A 12,060-nucleotide genomic window follows, 5' to 3' on the forward strand; every position below is an offset into this window, starting at 1 on the left:
GTTGGTCGAAGGAAGAACTGTTCTGCACTGTTCCAGAGTTGAAGGAAAGTGTAGATTGTTGGCTTCCATTTCGTTGGTCGAAGGAAGGTTTTATATTTCGGTTTGTTTATTCACTCTTAATTGTATTTTGCTGAAACTGATTTTAGTGAAATCGTTAATCACTCTTTATAGTGATTAACAACTGGACGTAGATTCTTTTGAATCGAACCAGGATAAAAATCCAGTGTGTCAACTTTTCTATTCCTTACACTCGTTACTGTTTTATGCACATCAAGTGTTTGTTAAATTTTCTCTAAGAAAATTGATTTTCTAAAACGGACCATCATAACTCGATTTGTGACCGTAACACGCTTTCTGAGTATTTTATTCCGCTGCGCAACTCTATAACGGTACCGATTGTTCCGACAGAATGTGTTAAGTGGAATGCTCTAGAGTATTCGGTTCTAAAGCTTCTCACCATTCGCACACAAGTTGTATCCGGTTCTAGGCGCAGTAGTATTTAGTTCCTCATTCTCGCACATCTCGCATAGCCCCGGTTCCCCATTCTGGCAATAACAGCGTACTCGGTTCCCCTTTCTGGCAACAGCGTTGATTCCGTGATGGTGCGGGTTCCTTCCAACATTGCAGGGAAGCTTGGCGTGGAGGTGGAGGCTGCCTGAAGCGTGACGAACCTGGACAATGCAGAAAGCCTAACCTGGAGAAGCTCTATTCCTGCATTGCAGGCATTACAGAGAGCTCTATTCCATGGTTCTTGAAGCAGTCCACGAACCTGGTGAAGGAGACGGTGGAGAAGGAGACCAACCTGGAGCAACCTCTAACCCTTTTATTCTCTCATCTTTCTTCTTCCTTTCCAATGTCTTAGGCATGCCATCGTTGAGGAATTAGCAAAGTTTGAAGCAGTCATTCATGTTTGTTCACGGAAGCAAGATGATTGATATATACGTGAATCAATCTTTTTAAAAGTTGGTTTAAACCCTCGTTTGGTCCTCATATTTGTGTGCCAATCTCAAGTGGGTCATCATGTTTTTTTCGGTCTCAATCGGGTCCTTAAACTTGTTAAAATGAGCCAATTAAGCCCTCTCCGTTAATTTTTCAGTAACGCCGTTTGCCTTTGATTACGTGGTGCACAGATAATGAACTCAGTTTAAAATATTTAAATACGTGGATAATAGTTATATGAAAAAATAAAATATACGTGGCAAGGAATGAGGGATTTTGCTGTTGATTTTTTTTTTTAAGTTAAACAGAAAAAATGAAATGGGAATTAAGGATTTCATGAGTTAGGGATTTTTCTGTGGTGAGTGAGTGTGAGAATTAGGGCTTGGTCGACTTTGCAAAGACGAAGACAATCACGTGGTGGTGGAGGAACGAAATTGAAAGTGGATGCCAGTTAAGGTTAGTATCTTATGTTTTCCGCTTTTCGCCTTTACGACTATGTAGTTACGTTGCTTTGTTTATGCTTTGTTGTGGTCCCGAATTTGTTTTGCTATGGTCCCGATAGTGGTATGTTTGTGCGTTTAGGTTATAGTTGATTTGGTACTGTTATTCTGTGATGGGTCCCAAGATTGGTATGTCATTGTTTGTTGAAATGTGTAGAGTGTTGTGGTCCTAAAAGTGTCTTAATGAATTGTTTAGAAGTTTTGGTGACCTTTTCTGTCTAAGTGTTTCCTTAGTGGGGATGTTAGTTTGTTCCCCTATCTCGTTGATGTCTGATTGTTTGCTGAGTTAGTAAATAATGAGAAATAATAATATTTCCCCCCCAATGTACAGGTGTTAAAAGCTTATGGTTGAATTATAATATTGCATGGCTGAACATATTAAAGTTGTGGTCCATCATTGTGGCCATTTTGTTAGTGATGAGAATGGAAATTTTAAATTTGATGGCGAGATAGCATAATGGTCTTGTGATCCAGACCTGTGGTGCTATTTTGCAATATTAGCTTTAGTGAAAGACTTAGGTTATATAGACATAAAAGAACTTTGGTACAGTTTAGGAGGTCAGTCAGTGGTGCCAGATAGGTTAGAATTATTGACTGATGATAGGGGTGTTATGCATATGCTGAATATAGAAAGGTTAAATGATGAAGTTCATTTGTACGTGGTTCATAATACCATGGAACCACAGATAATAGAAATGATTGATTGGGTTGATGGTGATGGGGTTGATGGTGATGTTAATGATGAAGTTGATGTTGCAAGAGAGGTGGAGGGTGAGCTTGATGAAGTTGATGTTGCAAGAGAAGTGGAGGGTGAGCCTGAGGGTGAGGTTCATGGTGATGCTGAGGGTCACTGTGAGGATGAGGTTGAGGGTGAAGGTGAGGCTGATGTTCTGCCTGAAGTTGGAACAAAAATGGAGGAGGGTCACTGTGAGGCTAAGGTTGAGGCTCACAACTCGTGCATTTGCAAGACGAAGAACAACCAGACATTTCGTCACTTCAACACTGCTTCCACAACTCTTCCTAACGAAAACAGAGATGTTAAACACTTTCGAAATCAGGGTTCTCTCTAAATATTAACTTTTACGGCTAACACATCACATGTGGCAATCTATTCACAGAACACAACACCAATGAAATTTAATAAACAATGTCTCGTCAACTAAAACAGTTTACACCTCAGCAAAGGCAAACAGCGTTACTGAAAAATTAACGGAGACGGCTTAATTGGCTCATTTTAACAAGTTTAAGGATCCGATTGAAATCGAAAAAAACATGATGATGCACTTGAAATTGACACACAAATAAGGACCAAATGAAAGTTTAAACCTTAAAAGTTTAATTATAATTTTATTTTTATAATTAAATATTTCAAAATTATTGAAGTTTTAATTATTTTAAAAATATAAACTCAATTGAAGCATAATATTCATTTCATCCATTGGAGGTGCTAAAGCTATTCCAAGTTTATCTGCTTATGCAGCCGCTAAAGGTATCATACTAATTTCTTTTTCTAATTTTCCCCATATAATAATATTATTACGAATCTAACTTGTTGATTTGAACGAAATATATAATTTTATTCGGAAACCATGGATCAAGTCACCAAGAACGTAAGATTGGAGTGGTAAAAGATAAATTCATAGAATTACAAACAAATACTACATTTAAAAATAAATTCATTTTACTAAATTATAATTTTTTTACTTTTCAAAAATTAATTTTAATAGTTATTTTAAATTTTTACTTGTTATAAACATTTTTACAATTAAATATAACATTAACAAATATCAATTTATATTACTTTAATCACTAAGAGTATTTTGATAATTTATAATTTCTATCAATTCAACAAATTTTTTAAATCTGTCACATCAATCAAATCCTACACTAATTTTCATAAACTTTACTTCCAAATCCACATTCAATTACCTTCAAATTCACTCAAACAAACAACAACAAAATTTACTCTCAAATCTCCTCAAATCCATTCAATCACTCTTTCCCATATCATCTTCCCCAAATCTTAAGTCACCAAAGCATTAATGATATGAAAAACTAGTTCTTCGACTCGAAGGCCAAAGATACAGAGGATTCAAATAATTCAAAGATGCTGAAGTAGGTGAATGAGTTGATGGCAGAAACAACTAATGCAGAGATTGAATCATTAAATTTGTTTATCCACAGAGTAGTTGATATATACAGGCCAATGTGTCGGTTGCACCCATAATAAATGAACATCACTAAATCAACATCATATATACTAAAGAAACTCACACTTTCATGCATGATACTTTAATGGTCATAGATACACAATAATAATAATAATAATAATAATTAACACTTTTTGTTTTAGACAATGTTTTATGTTTGAAGGTTTAGAAACAGCCTAGGAGTTTCTTTGGAGCTGTTCCAGTTGCTCTATACTTTGCAGCTGTCTCCTCTGCCTTCAGAAGATCTTCCCCTTTCTTTGCCTCAATTACTGCTCTTTTCTCTTCAGCTTCCTTGTGAATTGAAGCTATTTTGTTCTTTATCTTTTCTGCATATTCTGCTTTTTGCTTCTCCAATTGTTCCTGCTCATGCAAAAATCAAAAATCAACTTGAATTTGTTCCTCTCTTTGGTCACATTCAACTTGGTCACATTCAACGCAGAAAGCATTGAATGTGAAAATGTGAAATAGAAGAAAAGGAACACATAAAACTTGTTAGAATTGGCAATGAAATCAATTCTCACTTCTTTTTTCTTTAGTTCTGCCTCCACTGAAGCTTTCTTGCTGTTTTCCCATGCCGAAATGGCTGAAAGATTTTTATGTGCCCTGTTCAATAATATCACTCAGATTAGTATATCCTAGACTTTGTTAACCTCAAATATATCTATCATTTATGTTCTAATTGATTATTTCTTACCATGAAGTTCAATCAAAACATCATTAAATATGAAGCAAAAGGGATGCAGATTCTTACTTGTTTTCAGCTTTTGATTTTTCACTTTCTTCCCATGCCTTGATTAGTGATAACCTCTTCTCAGTTGCAACTCTTGCAAGCACCGCATCTGAAGAGAAATGAAGATGATGACATAATATGTAATGTCAGAAATCAAAAGGGTACACAAAGGGAAATTAAATGTCATAATGTCACATGACAAACCTCTGTTTACAGAGCCCTCACTTGGTTTCTCTTCAGCAACTTCTTGAGTCTCTGCCAATATATCCAAATTAACAATAATAAACATAACAACAACAAAAGGGGACAAAAAAAGTTATGACAAGAAAACTATTGTAGTGGTTTGCCTCAAACATTGAAGGCTGGATAGCCTTTGAAATGCTTGTAATTGAGTGATAATGGTTTGATAAATTTATGCCAAATTAAGATGTATAAGACATAGATTCAAAGCAGGACCACTCTTTCACTTGCTAATAGAAATGGAAAAAAGGCAGAGCAATACGAGAACATTGTTTTGAATAAAACCACAACAAGAAAGTTCCAGCAAAAGGGAATATGATAAAATACCAGAAAACGGAATCAAGTACAGGTAACAGCAGACGACCAAACAATCCAACATCAGAATTTTCTTCTCTTAAAAGGGGTTAGGAATATTAATATAAAAACATATTCAGATATTAAAACCGTTTCTCACTGATTGTATATAACTATTTAAGTTAATTATAACGAAAACAAGTATATTGTTACCAGAAGCATAGATATATATTTAATCAAGTACAAAAGTAGTGAGCAACCTTGTAATTTAGAAATATATTCAGAAGAAACACTGAATGAAAAAAAAATAACTTATTTCCTCAAGCAAATACGTAAAAGAATCATTTCTTTCTCTCAAGATAAACAATTAAAGCACCCTTTGGAATAAACAAAACATAGCTCCTCAAAGAATTGGTTAACCTAGTGGATTAAAACCAAACAAGAAGATAAACAAAGCAAACAAAAATATGCAGAGATTCCATGAACACAGATTTCAATTTTTTTTTCTGCAATCAGGTTTCTACCAACCAAATACAACTAACCCCAACTTCCAGAACATGATAACATAACAAGAATCAACATAACAGTATCTTAGTCTCAACCAAACCAAAACATGACAACATAAGAAGAATCAACATAAGAAAATCTTACTCTCAACCAAGACAAGAGCCTTGGACTCATCAGGCACTGGAATCACAGATTTCTCCACAGCCACATCCTTTGGAGCCTCGGGAACAGGCTCAGGCTCAGCCGGAGCCTGTGAAGGAGCAGCTGGTGCTGCTGTCTCTGACTCTGCCGCTTGAGGTTGCTGTTCTGTCATTCTTTTCCTCAGAAACTCAGAATTCTGTGCACACAGAAATGGTAAACAGAAACAGGTGCAACTACACTTTCCCTTATTCAGGAAAATCAACACTTAATGGAGAGAGAGAGAGTGAGAAATTGAGAAGGGTGTTGATTGGTTGAGATATTATAGTTGGAGGAAGGTAACTGCTTGACTCTAAGTTCCAAAAGCTTAGCTGGGAATTAGGTACATGTGGCCTCACCATGCGTTGGCACAGTAACAGATATGAGAGACCATTGTGGACGATGAAAGCAACATATCCTAACAATTATGCAACCAAAGTGAATTAGGATAAACCAAACAAAATGTTCAATGACCATTCTCCACCTGTTCTTCGTGGGTCCCTTCATTAATTATCTCTCCTCCATCCCATTAATGCCATCATTTTTTTCTCCAACACTTTCCATTGATAAATTTAGGGAGTGGGAATTTTCATGGTGGGAATTTGGTAAAGTTTTTTCTTTTATGTTCGATTTTTTTCAAGGTTTTCACCTCTCAATTACTAGTATTGTTTTATGTATTTATTTAATTGATTGCCGAAACCATGACTCCTACCTTTTTGTTGTTGTATGTTTGCTTGGAATTAAATCAATAACCTCTTATAAATCATTTGTAAATGTTTTGGAAAAAAAGGTAAATTAGTAATGTCTTTTACATAACAAAATTTGAAAAAAACAATAGTTAAATTATATATATATATATATATATATATATATATATATATATATATATTATGAATATTGAATTATATGAGTAGTAACAAACTCTATTGCTTAGTAAAATGATTTAGCATTCAAATATTAGTAATGACACTTTAATTATTACTTTCAATAATTTATATCAACCCTATAAGTTAAAGGGTTAAATATGTTTTTAGTCCCTAAACTATTGGCCGTTTCTGGTTTTCGTCCCTCTTTCAAAGTAAGGTACAGTTTGGTCTCATTCTTTTCGAAACGTTCGTTTTAGTCTTCGCAATTTTGGTTTTAGTCCTCAATTTTTGCTAAATGAGGACCAAATTTTTAAACAGTGTTTAGTTTTCGAGGACTAAAACGAACGTTTTGAAAAGAATAAAGACCAAATTGTACCTTACTTTGAAAGAGGGACGAAAACCAGAAACGGCCAATAATTTAGGGACTAAAAACATATTTAACCCTAAGTTAAAATAACTTTTCTTTCATTTTCTGACATGTCAGCAGGTTTGATTTACACTTCACACAATAATTTTCTATTTTATTTTATTAATTTAATAATAAGTCAGATTACAGAACTATTTCCAAAAAGATATTACTAAAATTGAATCGATTTAAATTGTTCACTTTAACCATTGAAAAAACATTACCAAACATATCTCCATATTCACCCTACTTCCACCACTATAACTACTAAGTTCTATTTTTAATTATCCACTTAATTGAAATTTATTATGAAGTTGTCAAATTAGAACAACTTCCTCCTATTAGGAAAATATTCATTGATTTTTGAATTATTTGATAATTTTTTATTTTATTTTTTGTGTTAGGAAAAGTGATCTTTAATTCAATAGCCATGAATTGTGGTTACTCTATGAGTGGTCGACAGTTCACGCCATAATTGACAAAGAAATTAGTGATAAATACAATAAAGTAAACCAACATTATTAGGTCATGACTCCTTAATTAATCCATTGATTGATGATAACAAAACAATAATTTATTGGTGTTATCTTATTGATCAAGGTTACCCCACATTTAAACACATAACGTGCTATAGCATCCATAAAAGTCGCCGTTTTTATTACCTTGCTCAAAGGGAAATTTTCATCTAAAAAAATTGAAGTTATATATTGAAGATTCTTTTTCATATCGTGTACACAAGGGAATATTTTGTGTGCCCACCTTGTAAAAACTAGAAGTGAAATTCATGATGGCTTCCCAAAAAACAATGTCATTAATGATCTATCACAATCAATCTCAATCGACTAAGTTGGTTTCTTGCTCAACTTGTGTAAATATCATTAAAGCTTTTAACATTTTAGATTTCAATGTTGCTATGATTTGGAGTTCACATCTAGCTAAGATATGGTAGGTTTTAAGGATGAACTTCCTTTTGATTTATTGCAATTAACTTCATGGTGTTTGTTTCAACGTATTATTTTGAAAAATCCTTTTATTTTAGTTATTTAAAGGACAAATAAGTTTTGATTAATTGAGAATTATAATATTTTTATTTTGATATCTATTTCTTTTTCATGTTGATATTTAATATTTGTTTCGACCTTCAATTTATTAAAATTAATTATTATATTTTAGATATTATCCACTTTAAAATTTGAAATTTTTGTTACAATTTTGTTTTTAAAATCATTTAAAAAATTATAAAATAAAAATATATTTAAATTATTTTTAGTCGTAATGCCTAAAGGATATGTGATTATTTTGAATGGATCAATATTATTTTTTTTTACAAAAATAGTTAGTTTTAAAAAAAGATATTACTGTTTTTGATAATTTAAGTATATTAAACTTGTTATAATAATGATTAAATAAATCAATTGGTTGAATCTTTTTCATAAATGGTAGCCGCTTTAAAAGAATAATCTAGCTATTCTATGCTATTGCACACGCTAAGTGAAAATTAAATAAAAAATTAACTATGATGTGACTATTATAAATTAATTGTATCTCATCAACCAATTTTATTGCCTCAAATCTTATGTAAAATGAATGAATTGTTATATGGTAGTAATAATACAAATTAATGACATTATTACTTGATGTAATGAATACGAAGACAATAAAAGCACTTTTTTCTTTCTTTCTACCGTCATCTCTTTTTTTTTTCACGTTTTCTCATTAAAGATACATGGACGGTTTGAGAAGGAACACACCAACCACTACCTGCTAGGAACAGAGAAATATAATTCTTCTAATTATCATCATTTTCTTTAACTTCTCAGAGAATAAAGAATCACTTATTCTTGTTATAAAAAAATTTCTTCATGTCCGTTATTATCATTATTTATAACAAATGTTTGTATGAAATTAATAATTAAATATTAGAACATGTAAAAATATTTTTTTATATAATTTTTAGTAAAAACTTTCTTTGATTTTTTAACAAACACTTATAAGCAAGACTTTCAATTAAATAAATCAAGTAAAGTAATTTTTGGGCTTATAAAAACAATGTAAAGGTGTCTTTTCATTAGTCTCCTCTCAAATTAGCACATCATATGTGGAAATAAGTTGGTATGGTTTTAATTTTACACACATTGTTTTTATCAGAATTTGGCATTATGTAGACGAGATTTTTTTTATTTTTTTTTCAACTGGGTTAAGATTTAAAGGATAAAATTGTGTCTCAGATTAAATAGAAACAAAAAAAGTTAAATAGTATATAAAAAAAATCACAAATTTACTTTCTTATAGTTTTCTTAGAGATTTTTGTATAATTTCTTTCGCCAACTTGCTTCAGCTTTTAGTCCACTTCTTTTTTATGAGATGATTTTATTATCGGTGTATCATTTTCAAATTGGAGTAGAAGTTAAAAGTAGCTTTCTTCTTGTTACAATCTCTTATAAAATCATGAAAACAAAGTTTATTTGTGGACAAAAAAGTGTACTTCTAAACCACAAAAACAAAGAAAGTGATAAGTTTACAGAAGGAAGAAAAAATGAGAAAAAAATGAAGAAAGTGAAGAAGGTGGATGGAGCAAACAAGAAACAAAAATGTAAAATTGACCATGAAATTTGTCAGTATACCTTCTTGCCTTTTTCATACTGTTTCAGTGAGACAAAAAAGAAATGTCTGCTTATTCTATGATTCCAACCCTTTGTTGGTATTATGAAGTGCACATGCAATGTTTCATGAGAATCTTGTTTGGACTAGAATTTTGGAGATGGTAAGATTCATTTTGGGCCATTCACAATGGGAAGATGAGATAAGTACCACTTCAAGTGCAACTTTTAAGCCACCAAAACTAGAACATATCACCAGTTGGAAAAAGGAAAAAGAAAGAAACAATTGTTCCATCAAGGCAAATTGTATATTTTGGGAGTTTGGAAAGTGTATGTGTTTTCCCTCATGATTTTCAGAAATATGTGTTTTTGGAAAAATGTGGAAAATAATTTAACTCTTAACTAAGCCTATTATCATTAGCATTTGCACTAATTGATATATCTTTTGTACTTTTACTTCACCGATACGATACGTTCTGGTAACTTTTTACCTCAAGTATTGAAATTATTAAACTCGTACATTGTTCATATTTCTGTCATATCTACATGATTAATTACTTTCATATTTATCAAAAACGCAACCTTTTTTAGTTGTACCTTTACTAGTAAAGAAGAAGGAGTAAAATGAAATTCCTAAATTGTTTTGATATATAAAATGAGTTTCTCTATTTATTAAAGTTTTATATCGAGTAATATAAATAAATAAAAATTATAAATAAAAAAGTTATATGAAAAGATTTGTAATTTTTATAAAAAGAATTGTATAAAAATTTATAATTTTTGTAGAAAACATTAGGAGAATTTGAAGTTTTGCTAATTATAAGTTACATATTTTGTTCTTGTGTTGTGTGGGTGCTTATTTTTTAGAAGATTTTTTTTTATTGTGTGATTTTAACTGGTTTCATAAAAATATATGTAAGAAAATACAAGCTCTTGCACTTTGAATATTTATTTATGATAATATAACTATATTTAAAAGAAATTCTTCAGGCTCTTTAGTGGTACATTTGACATTTTCATGTTCCGCGGTTTGCAGCAAAACCTAAACTATCTCAATTCTTGAAAGAGTAAAGAAAATAAAAAACCTGTTATTTGTGATTTAAGAAAATGAAAGATGAAGAATGAATGAATGTTGCTTCCACTTGTCACTTGATATCCTTCAAAGCAAAACTACTCTTCAAAGTAAGTTAGAAGAGCAAGCTTATGAATAAATATAAAAATATATAAGTAATGATTAGAACATGTAACAAGATGTTCAGTGCAAGCACAGCTCAAGTAACAAATTAAATTGAAGGAAGGAACACACATAAGGACAACTATATAACAAAAGAATAATTGAAGTTTGAACTTTTAAGACACTCCCTTTTAGCAAAAAATGGTTGTGCTGGCATGGACAACTTCACCGCTATAAAAGCAAACATTTGGCAGACATGTGTGCAAACCTTAATTGATGTTTGGTTCCTAATGATTTGTTGCTATGTTTTTATAAGATAAAAATATTAAATGGATAAAAGTGGAAAACGATTGGAAAGTAGAAGTAAGTAAGATAAAACTATAAGAAAACACATCTTACATAAAATTTGCTTATTATCTAAAAAGATAAAGGTCTGAATGTCTCGTTTGAACTCACACTACATTATGGTGATGACTGTTACTCCCTGCACCCCATCAAATTTCAAATATTTTCCTGTACCTTATCATTTCGGATTTTATTTTTCAGAACGCATTAAATCATTTTCGGAGAACTCACTTACTTTTCCAGAAAACACTCACCCACTTATGATCCTGAACAAATTTTCTAAAAATTTTGATGGGGGTGGTGGAAGAAAATTGATAGGGTGCAGAAAATAACACCCTATGCTGATTGCTTTCACCGTAGACAGATTTTTGTATGGAATTAGTTAAGATAACTAGGCATAGGTTGGAAAAAAGTAGATTATTTTAAACATTTTATTTTTATTAAGACTCCAACAATAAAACAATATATATATATATATATATATATATATATATATATATATATATATAGTGTTTTTCTATATACAGAAAATAAATGTGTTATACGAGGTCAAAACAATGTTATCAACTTAAAACGACATGATCTCCTCAAATATTTCGGTCATAACAACATTACTTGCTTTGGTCTTGTCAGCATCCCAAAGCAATATTAATATGGTTAATTAAATATTAGATAAACAATCAATGTTAGAAACCCTAAACTACCTAGAAAAGACTCTTACCTACATAATTTAGACCCATCCAGATAAAAGTCTATATAGGTCTTATAATTATTCATGAGATAAACATCACATATTTAATATAACATTTATTTTTTTTATATACATTTTTAACTTCAACGTTAGAGTATTTTTAAAATATTTCGACTTATCGAAAATTAAAGGATACAAAAGAGAGAGATGAAGACATTTTCAACCTTTAAAATGAGATAACTTAATTCATCTCGAATTCAAAAAACACTTGAATAGCGTTAATAAAGAAATAAAAATTTAATGAGATTATAACATGAATTAATGACGTAAAACCAGTGTATTAACATATGATTAAGAGTAAATTTAAAAATAGAAAAAGAA

The 12,060-nt window shown here is 31.1% G+C and overlaps 1 protein-coding gene across 1 annotated transcript; it reads right to left on the reverse strand.

The window, feature by feature from the left end:
- Positions 1-3,571: 3,571 nt before the first annotated feature.
- On the reverse strand, positions 3,572-5,973 carry LOC148199681 (remorin-like). The gene is made up of 5 exons (XM_088113258.1): positions 5,565-5,973; positions 4,584-4,634; positions 4,401-4,488; positions 4,171-4,252; positions 3,572-4,009 (listed from the first exon to the last, which is right to left on the reverse strand). Exons 1-5 carry the CDS (start codon positions 5,731-5,733, stop codon positions 3,815-3,817), a joined length of 585 nt encoding a protein of 194 aa, XP_087969384.1. The 5' UTR covers positions 5,734-5,973; the 3' UTR covers positions 3,572-3,814.
- Positions 5,974-12,060: the final 6,087 nt, after the last annotated feature.

Source organism: Vigna umbellata, chromosome 4 (assembly GCF_029865625.1).
Source record: "Vigna umbellata cultivar VRB3 chromosome 4, Vumbellata_1.0, whole genome shotgun sequence".
Lineage (NCBI taxonomy): Eukaryota > Viridiplantae > Streptophyta > Magnoliopsida > Fabales > Fabaceae > Vigna > Vigna umbellata.

Bases quoted from the DNA above. Each gene is read 5' to 3' on its own strand.
- LOC148199681 (XM_088113258.1), bottom strand. From the start codon at position 5,733: ATGACAGAACAGCAACCTCAAGCGGCAGAGTCAGAGACAGCAGCACCA. The intron at 4,253-4,400 runs GTAAGAATCTGC...ATTATTGAACAG, and splicing joins AAATCAAAAGCTGAAAACAA to GGCACATAAAAATCTTTCAG. The intron at 4,010-4,170 runs GTGAGAATTGAT...TTGCATGAGCAG, and splicing joins CAGAACTAAAGAAAAAAGAA to GAACAATTGGAGAAGCAAAA.